General features: G+C 56.9%; 1 protein-coding gene across 1 annotated transcript; it reads left to right on the top strand.

Moving 5' to 3' along the window:
- The first annotated feature begins 4,664 nt into the window (after positions 1-4,664).
- SLC25A1 (solute carrier family 25 member 1) lies at positions 4,665-20,014 on the top strand. The gene is made up of 9 exons (XM_074844229.1): positions 4,665-4,821; positions 16,044-16,151; positions 16,322-16,421; positions 16,646-16,784; positions 17,274-17,358; positions 17,505-17,609; positions 18,021-18,136; positions 18,472-18,545; positions 18,661-20,014. The coding sequence occupies exons 1-9, from the start codon at positions 4,731-4,733 to the stop codon at positions 18,773-18,775; spliced, it is 933 nt and encodes a 310-aa protein (XP_074700330.1). The 5' UTR covers positions 4,665-4,730; the 3' UTR covers positions 18,776-20,014.
- Positions 20,015-20,178: the final 164 nt, after the last annotated feature.

Raw genomic sequence — 20,178 nt, forward strand, 5'->3', positions numbered from 1 at the left:
AATTTTTAAGTTTGTACAAATTATGGGAACAATACAGGAAAGACAGTAGTAACTGTAAGGTCCAAAACCTACTTTTGATTTAATAGCCTCTTTTTTTAGCAGCTGCAGTGCTGAGAGCTGGCACTTAGAGCATGACTGCGTGAAACAAGGAACAACTTTTTTTCCCTAGCAAAACCAGCAACAGTTACTCAGAAGCATGAAAGACTTCTTCTGTTTTTTGGACTCTAAAACTGACAAATCCTTTGTCTGACGTGCACTCAGATGAGCATGGGTAACTCTTGTACTTGGGCACATATGATACATTCGGGTAAAGCTGACAGTTCAACTGCTGTGTAGTTAATGTTCATGCTTCAATGTGTGACATTTTAATTGGCAGGCTAGAACTTGGCCACTGAGAAACTCTTAGTGTGGTAAAGCTAGCATGACAGTGGATCCAATTTGTACTGAAAAAAATTGAGGCTAGAAATCTTGCAAATCTTGGAACAAGTAGCACTGCATGTACCAGGTTCCTGTAACAAGCAGTTTGGAAAGTGTGTGTGCTACCTTGTGCCAGGGTGTATTTCTCATCTGTAGAACTTCTTTCAGTCGTTCTGGGTCCTTCCTATTCTGCTGTAAATGGTTTGGCTTGTCACTTGGTTCCAAGCTGACCGTATTTCTTTTTTTGCTTTACAGAGTACTCCAAGACTGCTTCAATCTCATTTGTTCCCACAAAGTAATACTGGGGCATATTGAATTTGTGATAAAATGTTACGGAACATAAGGGTGGAAAATGCTTAACGACACCAGAGTGCTTTGTGACACTGGTGTGTGATTAGGTTGTGGTTTGCCAAGTAAATTAACACTTGCTATAGCAACCTGCAGGTACACCAGTCCAGCTTAATGGATCTGGAGTTTTTTTATTCTGCTGCATCTCTTACTTCAGCAAGCATTCAGCCTTCGAAGCGTTTGTTGCTAGTACAGCTTTCTTGTTTTTCAATACTATGCATTATGGGCATCTTTCCAGAGGTAATGACAAATCCTGACTCATGTTTTGCTAATAAAATGATGCAAAATTGTTAGCATAGCTATGTGTTTGAGTCTGGAGCCTTTGAGATCTTTCAGGAAGGTGGCAAAATCCATCTGTTTTCTTCCGAGCTAAAACAGACTATAAAGTTGACAGCTTTTGTGCATTAAGAGGGTATGAATTTGAAATACAGTCAGTGAAGCGTAAGTCTTGTCTTGCTTTTAGGTGTCAGATTTTAAAATTCTGAGTTTGTCATGCATTCTCCTGCATGGTTCAATGACTCAAGGAGAATTTTTTTTGTCTGTCTGTTGTGGTTTTAATCAAGACTTTAAAATATCCATCTAAAAATCTGTATTTCTCCTTTTCCCCCTAGTGGTTATGAGCGGAAGGAATTACAGAGTCATCTGGTAAGTTTTTTTCCACAGCAATGAGCTCTCCAATATTATGCCGAGCACGAATTCCTAAAGCGCTGGTTATCCAGCTGGGAAGCTAGGAGTGGATTTGAGTGGGAAGGGGTGGTTAGTAAATCTTTTAATTGCTTTCGTTTTAGAAGATACGTTTTTGTTTTCAGTTAGAGGGCGGGGAAATGGTCTCATCTAGGGTAAACTGCTAACAGGGTTTGTCAGCTGGAGTAGTTTGTTTCAGTAATTGTATCATGCTGTGAAGGAAGCGTGGCCATGGTCTGGTAGCAGAATGATAACCTTTAAATGCTGTAGGCAGTATGTGGATTTCATGTCTTCTGAGATGAGTCAGGCCCACTGAAATGTTAACGTAACAGGGCCTTCTGTTGGGTTCTTCAGAGGCTCAGTCTTGGTAATCTCAGTGAATTGAGTATCAACAGGAGCTCTTTTTGCACGTGTGCTCAAGTGGGAATCATGCAAGTTGTTTTGGAATAGCATCATTTCATAGTCACAGTAGCTCCTGCTGCACACACTTGAAAGCTGGGGAAATGTTGACTCAAATCTTCAATATGATCACTTCTTGAAGCCCGTTATTCACAGGAATAAGTATAAAGGATTAATAAGCATAAAGGAATCATTTGTTCTTGTCAGGGAACCAGAGAGGAAATGAGTTTTCTTATTTTACCATAAGACCCCAAGTGATGTGGATTAATAATGCATGGAAAGGTTTGTAGTAGTTGGTGAGTTGTAACAATTCAGATAATGTAGCTGTTCAGTGAAATGAAGAGATTCTATGATTCAAGGGCTTATAATAGGAAGTTATCTGCCCTATATTGACCGCTTATGGTCTCTGAAACTATAGTGTGCTCCTGGGTGCATCAAGCTGTGCCAATTAAAAAAAAATACATATTCTGGGGAGGGGCAAGGGGGAGAGAAGTTGGAACTGACCAAGTGTGGTCACTGTTTATGTGCTTTCTGGGATCCAGAAAGCTCTGTCTGCAATTGGTGCTTGTGTTTAAGAAAAGTCACGGAAGTTGCTTTCATCTTCAGTAGTTCTCTTTAATTCTGATTGTTAGGGCCTGGAGAGATGTCATGAGGTGTACAGGCTGCAACAGCACGTGACTGCGTCTCACAATTCTCGTATCTTTCCATGGCAGCAGAAACAAGAACCAGCCACCAGCACTGGAAGCGGGTTAGATCCACGGGGTTGTTTCCATGAAAATTCCTGAAGTGAGAGCAGTAAGATAGAGGACTTGATATCCTGTCTGTAACAGTAGCTGCTCTTTTGTGCTTTGACCACCCATTTCCTAGGAGATGCTCTTGACCATGCAAGTACGGTCAAGTCTTTACTTACATGTAAGTCACTTATGGGATTTAAAATGCACTTTTTGCAGCCTCTGGTATTTCAGGGGTTGTTTATCTTCCTTAGATGCTCTTCTCCTTCAGACTTTCTGCTGACAAGTGTTGTTAGCAGCTTCTTGGAGGTCAAGTTGAGATGGCTTACAATCTGCATGTGATTAAATATGAATAATCCTTTCCCCGTTCAGCAAAGTAAGCACTGTTGTGAATCCCATTGAGGCTGATGAGCAGTAAGCATGTGGTGTAGTATTGTCTTGTACAGGATGAGACTCTGCACAAGGCCTTTCTGACTTGATTCAGGAATCCATAAGAGACAGTGTTTGTTGCAAAGGTAATCATAGCCTCATAGCAGTGGGTATAATGTGTCTACAAGCATATGTGAATGTTATGGTAATTTGATGGGAAGGCAGTGAAATGCATTTCCATTTGTTTGCCATCTTTGAAAGGATTTATCTTATTTTTGCCATTCCAGTACTATTAACCTGAGTGAGCACCGAGTAGCTGCTCTGCATCTGGGATTGGAACTGGGACTGCGAATGGTTGTTCCTCCCCTGTACGCTTCATGTGTTATTTTTTTCCCCTTACTTCCCTGTACTGGCCTTAAATTTGACATGGGGCCACCTCACTGGACTTGCCTCTGTGACTGTCTTAACTCTGTTCTGAAACCACATATAGTTCTTGCATCATCCGGGGGTGAGTTCTGCAATGCAAGTACGTGTTCATTTGCTTTTAATCCTGGCAGAATAAAGGTGCTTCGGTTTCCCAGAGGGTCTTTCTGCAGTTGGTTTAGCCACGAAGCCACTGCTGTATCGCTGCCCTGTAGCTGTGGAGTTTGCTTTCAGATGAGGCTGACAGCCAGAATCCAGCTGCCTGAGTGCTGAGTCTTGTTAATAAAAATCATGTCACGAAGCGCACAGATAGCAAGTCTCGACAGGAATGTGCTCTACGCCTGACCAGGGGAGCTTTCTTACACAAAATGTTCCCTCTTCGGACTAGGGCAGCTGCTCCAGGTGTGAGGGAGAACACAGTGCTGGAGTCCAGCTCCAGTGTTCCCTGCTCTCTCTGAAAGCCCGGACAGAAAGGGGAACAGCGTTGGTTTCGCTCCCCAGCACTTCTGTAAATACAGCTTTCAGACATGAGTTAGTGAAGGGCTGTCTTCTTACGGCTGCAGATAATGCAAAAACAAGTAGTGGTGTGATTAATAAATCCTCCCCCCTAACAACCTAACTACAATCTGAAACAAGGCCAAAGTGCCAGTGCTCTCACAAGCAGTCTTTTGATTGGAGAATGTTTTGGTTAAGCGTTCACATGTGGCTCCTACCCCGGGACTTTCCTGCTCTCCTGTCCTCACTGACCAACCCAGGACTGGTGCCAGCACAAGGCCCGAGAGGAGCAAACCCACCTCTTAAAGCACACTCCGACCCGCAAAGGCCAACTCTACCTTCGTCCAAGTGCAGCGAGCGAGCTGTTGTGCCGCTCCTACTGACCGAGGGGTTTTTAGGGTGCTTTTTAGAGCTAGTCCTGGTTTAGGTGTGCCCGGGGTGTGCTGCCTGCGGCACTGGGTGCTTGCCGCTGTTCAGCGGGGGGAAGGCCGCGTTCCCCGGTCCCTGCGCCTCACGCCTGCTCAGCCGGGGCTGACATCTCCTCCTTGGACCCACGCCGAGGGTTTTCCCGCAGGTCTATGGCAGCAGGGTAAGAAATCACCATTTTGGTACTAGCGAAGCCCCAGCCGGGCCCCACCCGAGTTACGCCCGCTTGTTTATAATTTTTTTTTTTTCTCCCCCCCCTCCCTCCCTACCACACCCCGCCCCAGAAGCCCGTTTTCCGCAGCCCGGGCCGCGGGATGCTGTCCCCGCCCCGCCCCCCCGAGGATGTGACGCCGCCGGGGCCGCCCCTCCGCGGGCGCGGCCCTGAAATACGGCCCCGGCCGCCGCCGGGCAGCGCAGGAGCCGCGGTGCAGCGCGGCCATGCCCGCCCCCACCGCGCCCCGCCACCTGGCCGCCGCCGCCCCCGCCGGCAAAGCCAAGCTCACCCACCCCGGCAAGGCCATCCTGGCAGGTAAGCGACCCCTCCCTCCCCGCCGCGGAGCTCCCCGGCCGCCGCTGCCAGCGTGGGCATCCGTGACCCGCCCCGGGGGGGGCAGCGCGCTCCCCGCAGGTGTTGCCCTGTCCCTGCCCGCCCCCCCCCCCCCGCCTGCTGCCCGCTCGGGGTCCCCCCGCCCTGCGAGCCCCCCAGCCCCGGGGCGGCGGCCGGCGGCCAAGCGGGGTTCCCCTTTGGCAGCGGCCGGAGAGTCCCGCAGGCGCACCCCGATCTTGGGCGGCAGCGCTCGGGGGGGGGCGGGCCGGGGGTCGCAGCGTCGCTGTGGGGCGGTTCCTGCAACCTGTGGCCTTGCGGGTGCCGGGATGCTCGCCACGGTACGGCGGGGTGGGCAGCAGGGGGGGTTTTCCCGTGAGCAGGAGGGAGCTGAGCTGGGGGCGGAGGAGCCGCGGGGGACCCCCTTACGCACCCCTGAAGACGTTAAGGGAGCAGGCAGAAGCGCTCGGGTCCTCCCAGCTTCAGCCTTGCTTGCACGCTGCTTTGATGCAGCTTCTCTGACGGCTTCGGGGTCCCTCCTTTGTGTCTCAGCATCAGTCCCCGTGGACTGGGATTTGTTTTCCCGTCCATTCTGACCATTTCCGTGGGATCTAAACAGGCTCTAAGCAGTAACTGCAGAGTTAATGCCCTTCCTTCTGCTTGTAGCTGGTTTGAGCTTTGAGCTGAATGAAGTCCAAGACAGTCGAAGGGTTGTTAAACTCCTTTGTAGCCGTTCATTAGCTCCCTGGTTTCTCCTGCCACTCGCAGGACTTAGAGTCTTCCCTTTGAAATGAGCCATCGTGGTCTCGACATGATTGGCGTGTTTTAGAGCTTTTGTGTTTTCCAGCCAATTCCTCCTCCTACGATTATGCCTTTGTTCATCTGTCCAACTCTCTGCTCCCCTCCAAGGGCAGAGTTCCAGCCTCGTGCAGCAGGGACCCGGGAGGAGCTGCCTGCCCTCCGGCTGGGTGCGGGGACCCGAGCCCCTGCTGCTCCGGCTCTGCCGCCGGTGCTGGCCCCTGGCCTCGGTGGTCAGCCTCCCGTCGCGCAGCGCCGGAGAACTGCCGGAGAAACGGAGGGAGTGTGCAAAGGGTGACGAAGCCTCCCAGGGTCATGTCGCCTGGAGGGGTCCATGCTGTCACCCGAGCTGCCAGGCCAAGGGGCTGGGGCATGAGGAGGAGGCAGCTGCAGCCAAACGAGAGGGTTCGAACGAGACCTTCGGTGAGGCCAGACTGCTCCAGAGCTCTGTGCTCTGCAGGGGTCTTGAGATTTGGGCTGTCACCCCCTCAAAGTGGGTTCTTAGTTCAGGCCTCTTAGTCCCTTTTATTTAGAGGTCTTTTAAATGGGATTTAATCCAAGTTTAAGATGGGAAAGACAGGCTTTTTGCTCCCCATCCAGCCCTCCCAGTCTTTCCGAACTCACTGCCCATGTGCGCTGTGTCAGGTTAGCGCTGCCTGGGCCAGGGCATCAGGAGACTTCCGTAGCCTTTGTGTACGTTTGTAATCGGGGATCATCAGCTGTGGATGGCTTATCCACACTGTGAAAGAGGCCGCAGCAGCCTTGCCTTGCTCTCCCCTGCCAGGAAAGTTGCCGTGGGTGTGTTTGGAAGCTGTTCTGGTGTAAAGGAAGGAGCATGGTGCTTGTGGCCTCTGCCAGGTGTCAGGTTGGGCAACATAGTGCAAAGCTGCACATGCCCCCGCTTGGAGAAGCCCTTCCGTGTCCATGTGAGGCTGCAGAGGTAGAAGAAGGACCCTATTGAGATGCTAGTCCTCTCCTCGCCTGCAGCAAATCATAGTAATTGGTTAATGGGCAGAAGTCCAGCCAAGCCTCTGTGGCATCTAATTGTATTAGAGAACCACATAGATGGGAGAACACTGCTGTTAACTCCCTGTGTCCCGGTCTGCTCAGCCCTCCAGCCCCTTGCTGGGGGGATGCAGTGCCGTTTGCGGCTGTTTCTGCTGACTTCAGGGGGTTTGCTGATGCTCTCAGGGTTTCTCATTTGACATCTGTCTGCACAACAGGGGTGTGTGCTCCAAAGCTCAACCTTCTGAGTAGCTGGAGGTGCCCAAGATGGACCATTCCAGCTGTGCTGTGCTTCATCAGCCTTGTACTGGCGGAGTTAAATAAGCAGCCGTCATCCCACCCTGGATGCATGTCTGCTCCCAGACCCTGTGTCTAATTGAGATCCTCTGCCAGGGAGGCACAGTTCCCTCGTGCTGAGCAGGCTGGGTCTGGCTCTTTTCTGAAGAGACACAAGTGAAGATCTGGCTGCCAAGAGCTCTTCTCCTCCCGTTGTTGCAACAGACAAACTCAGAGTTAAAAATTAATTCGCTAATGGGCTCTTGTTTGTCCAAGCAGTTGTTGTGTGCCAGGGCAGCGCTTCACCTTGCTGTGACCACGCAGCCTGTGCTGCTGCCGGTGCTGCGGCCGTGTGTGGCCTGAGCGCACGAAGGCAGCTTGGCCGTCCTGGCTGGTTGGGTGGGTGTCGCTGCCAGGACTTGGTCTTGGGGGTGCTCCATGCAGAATGGACTTCCAGAGGGCAGAGCTGAGTGAGCATGGGTCCCTGCCACTGTTCAACCCCTACACCCCCTTTGCAAGAGGAAGAGCCCCCCAGGCTCTGAACTGATGGTACAAAGTTGGTTTGGGGGACCTGGCACTGGATCAGAAGTAACGTGGCTGTAGGAGAACACTAAGGTTTGGTATAATGTGACTTAGCTTAAACTTTGTTAAAAACTTGTAAACATGCAGGCTTTATGCTCACATGGATGTTATCTGTGTCTTTCTAACTCATCTGCTGGCTCAGTTACCTGTTGTAAAGCTCACATAATTTTCTTGGTTTGAGGACCAGCTTGTGTCTCTTCTGCTGGGAATAACCTGTTAGCAGCCAGACCCTGGAGTCCAGCCGTGTCTCCAGCCTCCCTACAGCCAGCTTTCAGTTTCTGTGCCTTTGTTTCCAAACAAACCCCTCAGCCCACCGGGTTCCCTCCCACCAGCCTCCTGCAGGGATGGATGGGTGCTGCCAGCTCCCAGCGCAGGGCCGCACTGCGATGGGCAAGCAGGGAGATTGAAATAAAGGCAGCAAGTGGCAAGATGGGAGCGCTGGCTGCAGAGCTGGTGGAGGCAGTCACCCCTGTGAGGGCTCCTTGCTGGGGTTTTGGGCACCGCAGTGCTGTTAAGTCAGCTCAAGCCAGCCTGTGGTGGACTATTCAGAGCCCAGCACAAATGGTCCTTGCCATTTTGCAGGCAAACCCCCGCACCCCTGCCCTTCTCCTGAGAACTTTACTCCTGGTTAGCAGCAGCTGTTTGATGAAAGGCTTTGTGTGCCCTGCCCAGAGTTAAGTACAGTCTTACTCTGTTTTTAGCCAGCTTTGAAGCCTGGGGTCTGCTCCCTCCCACGAGAAGCTCCCAGCTGCCTTGCTCTTCGCATGGTACCTCTGCTCGCCCGGAGGCTGGTTCACAGTTGCTATTTCTGCCTACACCTAATCCTGCCTGGTCAGGGAGGCAGGACGCCTGGATGCTGTCCTACATGATGCTTGATTTGGAAAGAGCTCACAATGGTCGTGGCTGCTGCTCTGGTGTCCACTACAAACATTGAGTACTGCTGGAAAATAGCAGCAACATGCACCAAGGTCCCAGGAGGAACATGGGAAGGGGGCAGAGGGGGTCTGCAGGGAGAAAGAGAAGGGCCTACAGGGTAAGGCATGAAGCACACGTTTAGCAGGGAGCCCAGGATCACATGAGAAACAAAGCACTAATTAGAGCTTCAGTTTCCTCTTCTTTGTTAATCTCTTGGTACGATCTTTCTTAGGATATGCTGTACCTACAGAGGAGAGGAGTCGAGGACTGGGTGTGAAAGCTGAGACTTGCTTCTTGCAGAGTAGGACTCCTTTCCCAGAAGTCCCAAGTCCACCTGGGCTTCCAGGGCCATTGCCCTCCTGGGAGGGTGGGAGGGAGGTTGTGCTGCTGGGAATGGCTGTGGTCCAGCATGCTCCCTTGGCTTTTAGATGGGTGCCGGTGCTCACACCAGAGTAGGGGATGTTCCCCCCTCGATGCTGAGCCGGGTGGTGGGCTGAACATGGCTGTGGGGGAGGACTGGTGAGCATGGAGGGAACCAGTGTTGCCAGGTCTGCTTGCCCTCGGTGCATCACGCCTGGCTGTGTTTTCCCCTGGGGTTGCCTCCTCTGGCTGTCATTGTTTAGGGAGTGGGGCAAAAGGAGCACGGTGGCTTTGAGTGCGTTCTTGCCTGCCTGGGAGCCCTCATGGACTGCAGCTGCTGCGGAAACCTAGAGCAGCCCCAAGGCTTCTGGTGGGAGGAGGCTGTTGGCCCTAGGACTGGGAAACCACATCGGGATGCCCAGCTTCTTCGGTCTGAATGAATTCTGTGTGAGCTGGGGGTTAACCCTGGGCTTTGAAATGTGAGTTTCTGAGATTTTCACATGCCTGATGCTCTGCTTGACATTCTGCAGGCGACCATTTTCTTTGGGTTGACGTAAATGATCAGAAGGAACTATCCGTCTTCCTGGAGACGATGAGCACCACGAGCTGACAGCTCAGGGATGTTGCAGCATCTCTCATCTCTGATGGCCTTGTGCAGTGCATGCCAACGCACCCTCCCTGCTCCTGCCTCGGCGGAGGTGACCCTGTGCTTGTGCCCTGAGGTCTCACATCACCTCCTGACAGCAGGGGTTGATTTTTAGACATCTCCTCTCTCTGCCTGCGCTCCAGTGCCTGATACATCGTTGTTCCCCTGTGCTGGTGGCCAGGGGACCAGAGCCTGTCCCTGAGGAAGCCTCAGTCCTGGCAGCGGCTCCCTCATACAGCTACGGGGCTGTGCTGGGGGAGGTGTCTGACAGCCCTGGGCTGCAATGTCGGCTCCCTGTTGCCTGTCTTTAGAAAAGATTTTTGGATACTTAAGGAGCAGGTGTCGGAAGCAGTATGGTGGGTTGGCCAGGAGCCAGCACACAGCAGTGGAAGCAGGGCCTCAGGGTGTGCAGGGCAGTGGGGAGAAGGTGAGTTGAGCTGGGATGGGGGACTTGGCAGTCCCCAAAGGTGAAGTCATCACCGAAGGCAGATGATGCTGTGACTGCGAGCAAAGGGAAGTGGCTTTTGTCGTCATACTCATAGCCAAGGAGTTTAAAATATAATAATGATTTAGTGCAATATTGACCCATTGAGAAGTAAGCGCAGAGGCGATGAATGAGCGGGTTGTGAAAGGGTGGCCTGTTGAAACAGGACAGTTCCAGTAAGATTAGGGACAAATTACTCCATCCCATCCCCAGCATTATCTGCAGTGCTGTTTGCACGGGGCTGTTTATCCACCCGATGGCACAGGGTACAGAGAGGTGCGTTTCATGTTTGTCGTTCTGTGTATCTCCGGTGGGGTTCAGACTTTTGCCAGCCTGGCCGTAGCACACTCCTGTGACGAAAGCGGCCGTGTGCGTATTTACCGATGGATATGCTGAACCCCCGTGTCCCCCACCGGCCTTGCCCCTATCAGATAGGAGACTGTCCAAGGGCCCTAGCCCCAGGGCAGGGGATGGATGCTCTCTGAGATGGGCTGACCTGTTGCAAGACGTGTTTTTTCCCTTCTAACTGACACACAGGTAATCTTTTAGCAGTCTGGTTTGGGGGAAGTGGCCTTCCCTGATCTCAGCGCCGTGTAAGACCCTTTCCCACAGAACAGTCCACGTGGTGGTTTTCCCCAAGGATGGGGCTGTGGATGGGTGGTGAAGGGCTGTGCACGGCAGGAGGAGGTGCCCAGGTGAGGACTGCAGCGCCAGCCTTGCTGACAGCCAGCCCTCTGGCCTTTCGGCCCTGCTGACAGCCAGCTCTTTCTCTGAGAGTGCTGTCCCCAGCAAGGTGCCTGCCTGCTCCTGAGCCAGGCTCTGCCTCTGAGCCCATTTCACAAGATGGCCCGTGGTGGGATGATGCGGAGAGGGTGGGGCTTGTTAAACTCGTTTCACCACTGTGGTCATGGTAGGATTTCTCCACCACTGCCTTTAGCTGGGTTATGTTAATATGTGGCTCAAGAGCAGCATGGATGGCTGCCAAGGAGGGGTCGATCCCGCAGCGGCAGGGAGCAGGCAGAGAGACCTGGGCTGCAGAGAACCGTCATGAGCTGGTATTTCTACCTCCTTGATTTGTAGCACCCTGCTGGTCTTTGATTATTTTTATTTTTTTGTTTTTTATTTCCCCAGCTCTGAAAAGTATCTTGGCTAACAGGGAAGGGCACCAAGTCCCCTCATGAGGGTAGGAACTGTAAGCACAGCATTCAGGAGGTGGGCAGAATTGCTGGCTGTGCCCACAGCGTGTGACCCGTGTCACGTCTCGGCTGCTCAGCTCACCCTGTACACCCGCACCTTCTGCAAGTGGGCTGGGTGCCTTCCAAAAAGGGGGGAGTGTGGGGGTCAGCTTTCACTGGTGCTCTGGAGAGGAGCTGGAAGCCTGTTTGTGCCTTCCCTCCATCCTGAGCCACACAGCCTGCAGGAAGGGCAAGCTTCAGACATGGATCCTGTGGGAGCTCTGCTGCTTTGCTTCCAGGCCCTTAGGAATAACTGCCTCTGTCCTGAAAGGATCCTGCCAAATCTGAAGTTAAAAGGAGCTTTTTGTATGGAAATCAAGTGCTTGTGTATCTGCATCTGAAATTACCCCTAAAATGGAGAGGCTGAAATTGCTCTCCAGGTGCTCACTTCTCATCAGAGCTGCACAGAGCCCTGCTGCTCTGTCAGCAGGAGCAGGATGTTTTTGCAGGCGCAGCCACTTGCAGGAGTGGAAGAGGGCCAGTGCCACCTCCTGCCCCTCTGTGGCTCCTGAGCAAGGTAGTGAGTGCTCTGCTTGCTGGGGCACTTGCCCCTCTGGGTAGGGGTTTGCAGGGGCTGGCAGTGCCAACCCCAACTGTGCAGCCTTGGTTTGTGTCAGCCTCCGATGTTCTACTCGTCTTCCCCATCACGGCTGCATCCTCCTGCCCTTGGCACCCACTGGGTGCTGGAGGTGGGGTCCCTGGGATGGGCTGGTCAGGGGGTGGCTGGTGGTGTCCCCAGAAGCTGCTCACTAATGGGGTTTGAGGTCATTGACTGAACCTGAGGGCGCTGCGTGAGTGTTGCAGGGGCAGCACCCTCCTGCTGTCCCCCAAACCCCTCTCCTTTCTGCCAACTCTCCCCAGCCATGTCCCCGAATAACTCTGCTGGCCCCTCCACAGAGGAGAGCTGAACTTTTTCTGGGAAAATCATGCCAAGTGGCTGACAAACAGGTATTTTTCCCTTCTTTCCCTTCCCTGCTGGGCCTGCGAGGTCAGGATTGCTGGCAGGCGGGCGCTTGCAGGCACGCTGCAGGCAGGGAGCCATTCCTAACACCGGGCGTGGGATCCCCCCCGCCCGAGGGACCTTCTCTGGGCCGGGCAGAGCGACCTTCCCTGAAGGACGTCCTCTCTCCTCTGCCTCTGCTGCATCCAGCTAATAGCCAAAAGCCTTGGCTCGGCCTCCGGGCTGCCCCACTTGCTCTTTCACCTCCTGAGTGCTGGCTGTGGGCTGTTCCTGCTGACTCCGCAGTGTTGCAATAGCTGAAGCTGCTGGTTAAAGTCCGGGTAAACAGGTTGCAAAGCACTCGACAGCCCTGTCGAGGGAGAGGGGCTGAAAGAGGCTGCTGCTCATGGGCAGTAGGGTGATTTATTTGCATAGAATAAGGTTCCTGGTGGAATAAAACAGCATGGGGAGAGGACACTTGACCTCTGATGGGTCTCACTTCCAGGGAGGGAAGGGGTTAAAATTGCCCCAAGTCATGGAGTTCGTCTGGAGTCCCTGCCTTCTGTGGAGCACCTTCCCGTGGGATTTGGGGCCAGAGCAACACCAGGGGGCAGGGAGGGGACCTGGCAGCGCTGGCAGCACATGTCCCAGAGCAGGGCCAGGGAGAAGATCCTCCTCTGGGTGCATTTCCCTGAACAGGCCTGTTTACCTGCCCTGTAATTTGCCTGTGCGGAGCTGCCAAAGGGGTGTCGGAGTCTGTCCTGGCTGTGCAGCAGCAGGGCAGCCTTCGGGCAGGGTCCCCTCCCCTCCCCTGTCCCCCGTGAGTGGTGATGGAGGCAGTCAGGGGGCCAGCGTCCAGCCATGTCCCTGCCACTCTGCTCGGGCCCTGGGGTGTCCCCTGCCACAGACGGGGCCATGTGTGTGTGCTGCAGCGGGCCAGGGTGGCTCTGGGCTGGGGACACCTTTTGCATTCAGCTTGTGGTTTGCTGTGGGGAGCCAGCGTGGGTGCCCTGTTCCTCCTTAGCTCAGGTGGCTCCATGCCCCAGAGGCTGCTGGTTCCCAGGAACAGCACGCTGTACCTTTGCCAGGACACTCACAGGCTCCTGTGGATGCAGTTTTGCCCATGGGATGCTGGGCAGAGCCTCTCTGCCTCCCCAGCATGGACAAATGCCCTTAATCCTGGCAGCTGCTGAGGCTGTGGGCAGGTTGCAGGAGGCGCAGCATCCCTTCCTGTGCCATTTGGTGTGGCTGCCATAACTGAGGTGCTGGTTGCCCTGGACTGGTGCTTGTCCCGGGTGTTTCCCTGCTGTCTGGCTCCTGGAGGTGCTGGAGCAGCCACTGGTGCTGGGGGACTGAGAGGGAACAGATGTTTACAGCTCTTAAAATGTCCAGCACTTTAGGTCTGCAGTGTAGGAGGGAGGGAAGTGGCCTTGGCAGCACCTGGGGTGTTTGTGTGGCTGCGTTGGCAGTGGGGCTGGTGGCACAGTGGTGTGTAGCAGCACAGAGAGGTGCCAGCTGGTACTCAGCTTTTCGGGGACCATTGCACCCAGCTGGAGGACACCGCTTCTCATCACATTGTTCGCCAGGGACCCCCCAGCTTTTCCCACAGGAGCTGTTTGACTTTGCAGGAGTAATTATAGTGCTTGGCAAGCCCCCAGCTCCCGCTGCTGTGGGACCTGCAGTGTCTGCCATGTCTGCTGGACATGCCGAGGACGGGACACGGTTGAGGGGAGCAGCAGGATTGCTCTGGGGACCCTGGGGATGGTGGCTGTCTTCCTGTGGTGTAGCAGAGGAGCGGCGGTGGCTGGCCGCAGTGGCGTGAGCTGGCCTCGCTGCGGCTGCCACGGCTTCCTCCCACGCCGCCAAAGCACAGGGTGCTGCGGAGGCGTAAAGGCTGGCCGCAGTCACCCATCGCTGCCTCCTGGGAGGTGCCTGCCTGGCCCGTGCTGAGCAGCCACAGCCCCTCCTGGGAACACAGCAGGAAACAAGGGGCCTTTGTCTGCTGCTGTGGAGCCGAGCTGGCCTCGTGCCCTGTCCCCAGTGCTCCATGGGGCCAGGATGCTGCCAGGCTGGGCTGGCAAGTCCTGCCCTGGGGCTGGGGGACCAGCGCTCAGTGCCATGGCATCCCCACCCCGCCATGTCTGCAGGAGGAGGGGGTTACTCTTGGAGCGTGGAGCTGGGCTTTCCTGTCATCTCGGCTGTGCTGAGTGCTGGCACCGAGGAGCGCAGCCCACTGCTGCTTGTGCCTGGGGGAAAACCCAGGATAAGGCTGTTTTAAGGTGGGTGCTGCCCAGCTGCTGGAGGGAGTACAGTGAGGCTGCTTTCCTTTCCCTCCAGAAGGACACCCCTCTCTCTTCACTGAGAGAAGGTAGCGGTGCCCTGGGGGATGCCAGCCTGCCCCCCAGGACATCCCTGTGCTGGGTGAGCGGCTTTGCCAGGGGCGCTCTGCGGGAGGGAGCTGGAGGCAGCACCAGAGAAACTAAGGTTCTCTCTTGTAAATCTGGAGAGACTGTACAGAAGAAATTAAGACTATATGAGAAACTCTGCTGTCCAAGGAGTTGGGGCTGGCTGGTGCTGTCACAGGGAGCAGCCATGGCCTGGCTCCCCGTCCCATGGGCTGCCGTGTCCCCTATCAGTGTCCCCTTGCAGAGTACTTTGGAGGGTGCTGATAAGCAGAGCTGTGCTCCGCTGCGTGGCATCAGGTCTGTACTTGATCGCAGAGCAGGATAACCCACCACTGCCCCCAGCCCCTGTGCTGGCCCTTCCTCCCTGGGCCGTGGCAGAGCCGTGCCGGGGGTGGCTGTGGCGGGAGCCGCAGTGCTGCTGTCACACTGAGAGCGTGGCTGGACTGCAGGGGCTGGTGCAGGTGGTGTGGGAGACTGAAAGCTGCAGCCGACCTGGCCCCGCACCGGGCCATGTCCTGCGGCCTGGGGCCCGAGTCGCCCTCCCTGGGCAAGGAGCCAGGAGGCCCTCGAGGGCTGCTCTGGTGGGTGCCCAGCCCCAGCGGCAGCATCCTGGGGCTCCCCAGCATTGCACCGTGTAAAGCTGCTGCTCAGGGGCTTTGCCCCAGTGTTGGCTCGTGCCCTGGCCTGGGCTGCAGCGGGGTTTGCTCCTGCGAGGCCTGGGGGAGCTTGGCTGGGCCCCGTGCTTCCTCTTTGCACCGGCACAAAGAGCTCCCGCTGCTCGGCAGGACCCGGCTGTGCTTTGATGCAAGGAAACGAGCTGGGCGGTTGTTAGCCGGCCGGAGAGAGCCCAGCTCCTGGGGACCCCCAGCCCAGCCGGGGTTGGTTCTGCTGCCCCGAGGCAGCTCGCAGCAGGGCCGGCTGCAAGTGCTTCGAGCGAGCCAACGGGAGCCCAACCACCGAGAGCTGGTGCCACTTGTTGCTGTGGTGCTGGCGTGTCCCCTGGCTGTGGTGGGAAAGGCTTCAGCCAGTGTAATCAGTGCCCAGCAGCCACCGCTGCGTGAGCCTGGGGCGGCCAGACAGGCTTGATGATAATTGCGCTTCCGCGCTGGCATGGCTCAGTCTGCAAATGGGCTCCTGCCGGCGCTGGATGAGTGGTGCTGGGCCTCGTGCAGCACCGTTGGGCTCCGTCGGGTTTATAAACCCCCATGCTGGCAGCTCACGTATGGGGTGCGGGGCTGTGGAGGGGAGAGGTGCCTTTGAAGGGGAAACAGCAGCCATGGGTGTGGTGTTTTGCCCGGTTTTCCCACCCCTTTGGCCGATCCCCTTGCCAGCTCTTGCCATGACCAGGTGGTGATGCCTCTGCTGGGTGCCGGGTTGGCACAGAGCCCAGCTGCCATGTGAAGTCCCCGGGGGTTTGTTGAGGACAGGGACACGGTGTCCCAGCCCAGACCCGGCTGCCAGAGGTCTCGGGTTCAGCTGTCTTGAAGCCAGCAGCAGCCACTTGGCGCTGGATGGGCACGGTGCTGCTCCAGGCTCCAGCATCCCCTCCTCTCCCACCCAGGTGGCCTGGCCGGAGGGATCGAGATCTGCATCACATTCCCCACCGAGTATGTGAAGACGCAGCTGCAGCTGGACGAGAAGGCAAACCCTCCCCGCTACAAGGGCATCGGTGAGCGCGCACCCAGTGCCCTGCACCAACCCACCGGCTGGATCTGGAGGCTCCTGCGGAGCCTGGTTGGAGCTGGGGGGGTGAGCGGGGTTTGGTGGGGTGGGCAGTGGGGGTGACACAGTGGCCCTCGGTGTGGCGGGTAACGGTGGCACCGCTGTGCTCTGCCGCAGGGGACTGCGTGAAGCAGACTGTCCGCGACCATGGCATTCGGGGGCTGTACCGAGGGCTCAGCTCGCTGGTGTACGGCTCCATCCCCAAAGCTGCCGTCAGGTAGGTGTCCCCCATGGCATGGGGTGAGTTGGGGGGGACCTCAGACAGCAGCAAACAGTGGGGTGGGTTTGTCCTTGGTGTCCCCAGCGGCACTTTGCCAAAGCTGGGTGCTTTCTCAGATGGAGAGGGTCCTCTTGCGTGGCTGCTCCCAGGGACCGACCCAGAGCATGGGGTGCAGCCCCGCGGCCGGGCGCTTGGGGGTTGGCACGGTGGCTCCTTTGCAGGTTCGGGATGTTCGAGTTCCTCAGCAACCAGATGAGAGATGAGAAGGGGCGGCTGGACAGCACACGGGGCCTCATCTGTGGGCTGGGCGCTGGTGTGGCCGAGGCCGTGGTGGTGGTCTGCCCCATGGAGACCATAAAGGTGGGTGGGAAGCAGCCACCAGTGTCCCCCTGCCCCAGCACCCCTCCCTGGGCCAGGTTGGGAGGGGGCGAGAGCCAGGGATGCCCAGCTTTCAGGGACCTGAGGGCTGGTGGGTTTGCTCGGGCTGGTTTTGTAGGGGAAGAGCTGATGCTGGAAAGCCCCATGGATAGGTCAGGTCTGGTGGCTGTGGATCCTTCCCTGCTCCAGGGAGGACCCCCCCACCCAGGAGCCATCCTGTCACCCATTTTAGCACTGTAAAACCCATGCGGATCGCTTGCAGGGGCGGTTTCCCAGGTTTTCCTCTGCAAAATACACTGCTGGCTGTGGGCGCAGGCTTCCCCCATGGTCTCACCCAGTGTTGCCTGGTCACGTGGGTCAGCTCTGATCTCGGGGCCATCCCTGGAGCAAGGCGAGAGGTGCCCAGCAGCCCTTTGGGGCCATCGCATCTCCCCTCGCCTCAGCCAGGACGAGCACGTCGTCTCCCCACAGGTCAAGTTTATCCATGACCAGTGCTCCCCCAAGCCCAAATACCGCGGCTTCTTCCACGGCGTCCGGGAGATCGTTCGGGAACAGGGTGAGTCCCGGGGAAGTTGGTACTCCACGGTGCAGGGATGGGGTGGGAGGTGGGGGACGGGTACAGGCTGGGACCAGCGGCCCAGGGAGGTTTTTCTCTGCCTGTGTGAGGCTGGTGCTCCCCTCCAATGCCCTCTCTTGCTGCAGGATTGAAGGGAACCTACCAGGGCTTAACCGCAACTGTCCTCAAGCAGGGATCAAACCAGGCCATCCGCTTCTTTGTCATGACCTCCCTCAAGAACTGGTACAAAGGTATGGTGCTCCCATGCCCCCAAGCCACGCCAGCTGCATTGCTGGGTCCCCCAGCCCATCCTCGGGAGTTAGGCTTGGGCTTTCCATCAGCACATCTTCCGCTTCTTGTGGCTCAGCCTCTTGTGATAGAGAAAGGTGAAAGCTGGGGCAGGGGGGCCCCAGCTCGTGGGGCTGCAAAGTCCTGGTGCCGGAGCATCACCTTCACCCCCACCCTGAGCCCCTCAGTGCTGCCTGGGCTCCGTGGGGCTGATGCTGCTGGACAGGCCCCTCCAAAGGCCCTGGTCCCCAGCTTAGCATGGTACAAGTCCTGACCACGAGCAGCCAGACCTGGGACCATCCTTGTGGGCTCCCTTGGGGATGCCATGCTTCATCCCCACACCACCACTGCCCTCAACCTCTCCTCCTTCCCAGGGGACGATCCCAACAAGGTCATCAACCCCTTTGTCACGGGGGTGTTTGGAGCCCTTGCCGGAGCTGCGAGTGTCTTTGGCAACACCCCCTTGGATGTGGTGAAGACCAGGATGCAGGTACGGCACCAGGGCACGGTGTGGGGCCACTCTGCCTGTGGTGGGCTGGGGTCACTCACTGTTTGGGAGCTGTTTTGTGCAGCCCCTGGGTCAGGTGCCCAATTCTGGCGAGGTTTCGGGGGAGCCTGGGGATGCTGCCTCCTCTCAGCTGGGCCGTGGGGGTGCTGGGAAGTGTTTGCACAGAGGTGGGGACATCCCTGCCAAGTTTCGTGGCCTGCAGCAGTGAAGGGGGGTTGGTTCCTCCTGGTACACCCTCAGCTCTCTGCCTCCCCCACAAAATGCCCCCAGATGTACCCCTGGCTCTGGCCTCTGACCCTGCTTTTTCCATTCCACAGGGACTGGAAGCACACAAGTACAAGAGCACCTGGGACTGTGCCTACCAGATCATGAAATACGAAGGGCCCCTGGCGTAAGCCCTGTGGCGGGGATGGGCAAGGGGCGGCACGGGGGGGGGGCGGGGCAGGATGGGCGGGGAGGGGGCTGTGAGGGCACCCAGCCCGACGGCCCCCCTCTATCCCCCGCAGGTTTTACAAGGGCACGGTGCCTCGCCTGGGCCGCGTCTGCCTCGACGTGGCCATCGTCTTCGTCATCTACGATGAGGTGGTCAAGTTCCTCAACAAGGTGTGGAAAACGGACTGAGGGGGCCGGGCCGGGGCGGCCCCCACCTCCCTTGCCCCGCGGGGCTGCAGCCGGAGAGCCGTGACCAAGCCCGCAGGTGCTTGCTGGCACTGCCCGGCGGCCAAGTCTGCCCCACACGCACGCCCTCCCCCCACACCCGGCCACCTTTATGTTTAGGAACAGGCTCTGGAGCAGGTTAAATTATTAGTTGTGTGCTAAAAGGAGTGGGGAGGAAGCAGCATCCCAGCATCCAGACCCCCAGCATCCCAGTTATGCCCACCCCGATCCCCTGGTGACACTTCCTCCTGGTCTCCGGGGTGAGGTGTCCCCTGGGATGGTGGCCCTATGCCCCCAGGGCCCCCCAGCAACCAGGAGCTGCCAGCTGCCTGGGGGCCAGCTTTTTCTGGGGGTGCGGAGATCCCCCCTGAGCCGTGTGGGTGCAATGGCCAAGCTGTGCACCAGGCATCACAGCGGGCAGAAGCTCCTGGGGCCGACACCGCTGACTGGGAGCAATGCACCACATCTCACAGCAGCTCGGGGGGGGCCCACCACCTCTACACCCACGGGGACGGGAGGGCAGTTACCCACTGGCACTACCCTGGCCTCCCTCCTTCCTCCTCCCTGCCAGCACTGAGACCCCCTGGGGTCCTGCTTAGCCCGGGGTTGCTGAGCAGGTGCTGCTCAAAATTGCACATACAGCCAGGCCTTTAGTTCTCCTCACCGCGGGACCGGGATTGGGGCGAGCCGGGTGCCCCCATCACTTGCCGTTTACAGTTGAGACGCGTGTGCGAGCCGGGGTGAGGAGGTACAGCCCCGTACCGCAGACTTGGCCCCTCGGCCAGGGGTGCAAACCCCTTCTTCTGCCACATTCCCCCCATCTGCCCTCCCGCCGCCTCTCCGCGGCCCCATAGGTAATCCTGTAGCTTTCAGAGCTTCATGCTGACCCACTAATACCTGTGGCTGTGGGGCCCGAACCCTGCCCTGCCCCATGCTGGGCTCAGCCCCACCAGTTTGTGCCAAACTTCTCCCAAAGGCACCGGGGAGGTGTGGGAGCCAGGGTTGAACCCGTCCCTCCTCCCTCCTGTCGCCAGTGGTGAACGCAGCCTTAACACGGGAGGGCGAAGGAGGAGAAGGAAAGCCCGGACATGGTTTGCCTGTGGCTTTCTGCTCTGAAGCCAGTGAGGGTTGGGTGCTTGTTTTTTTTTTATTATTATTATTCTGTTTTACATTCCCAATTTGAATAAAATCAGTCTGGCTTTAGCAGCTGTGTTGGCGTCCGGGCTGTGCTGAGCAGGCAGCGAGCAGCTCCTGCGGTGTGGATGAGGGTCGGGGATGGTTCCCCATCACGTCGAGCTGGCACTCCTGGGAGAGCATCAACTTCAACCCAGCACTGCCCATTCACAGATGCTCCCAGGCAGCTCCAG

This window comes from Strix aluco, chromosome 18 (assembly GCF_031877795.1).
Source record: "Strix aluco isolate bStrAlu1 chromosome 18, bStrAlu1.hap1, whole genome shotgun sequence".
Taxonomy (NCBI): domain Eukaryota; kingdom Metazoa; phylum Chordata; class Aves; order Strigiformes; family Strigidae; genus Strix; species Strix aluco.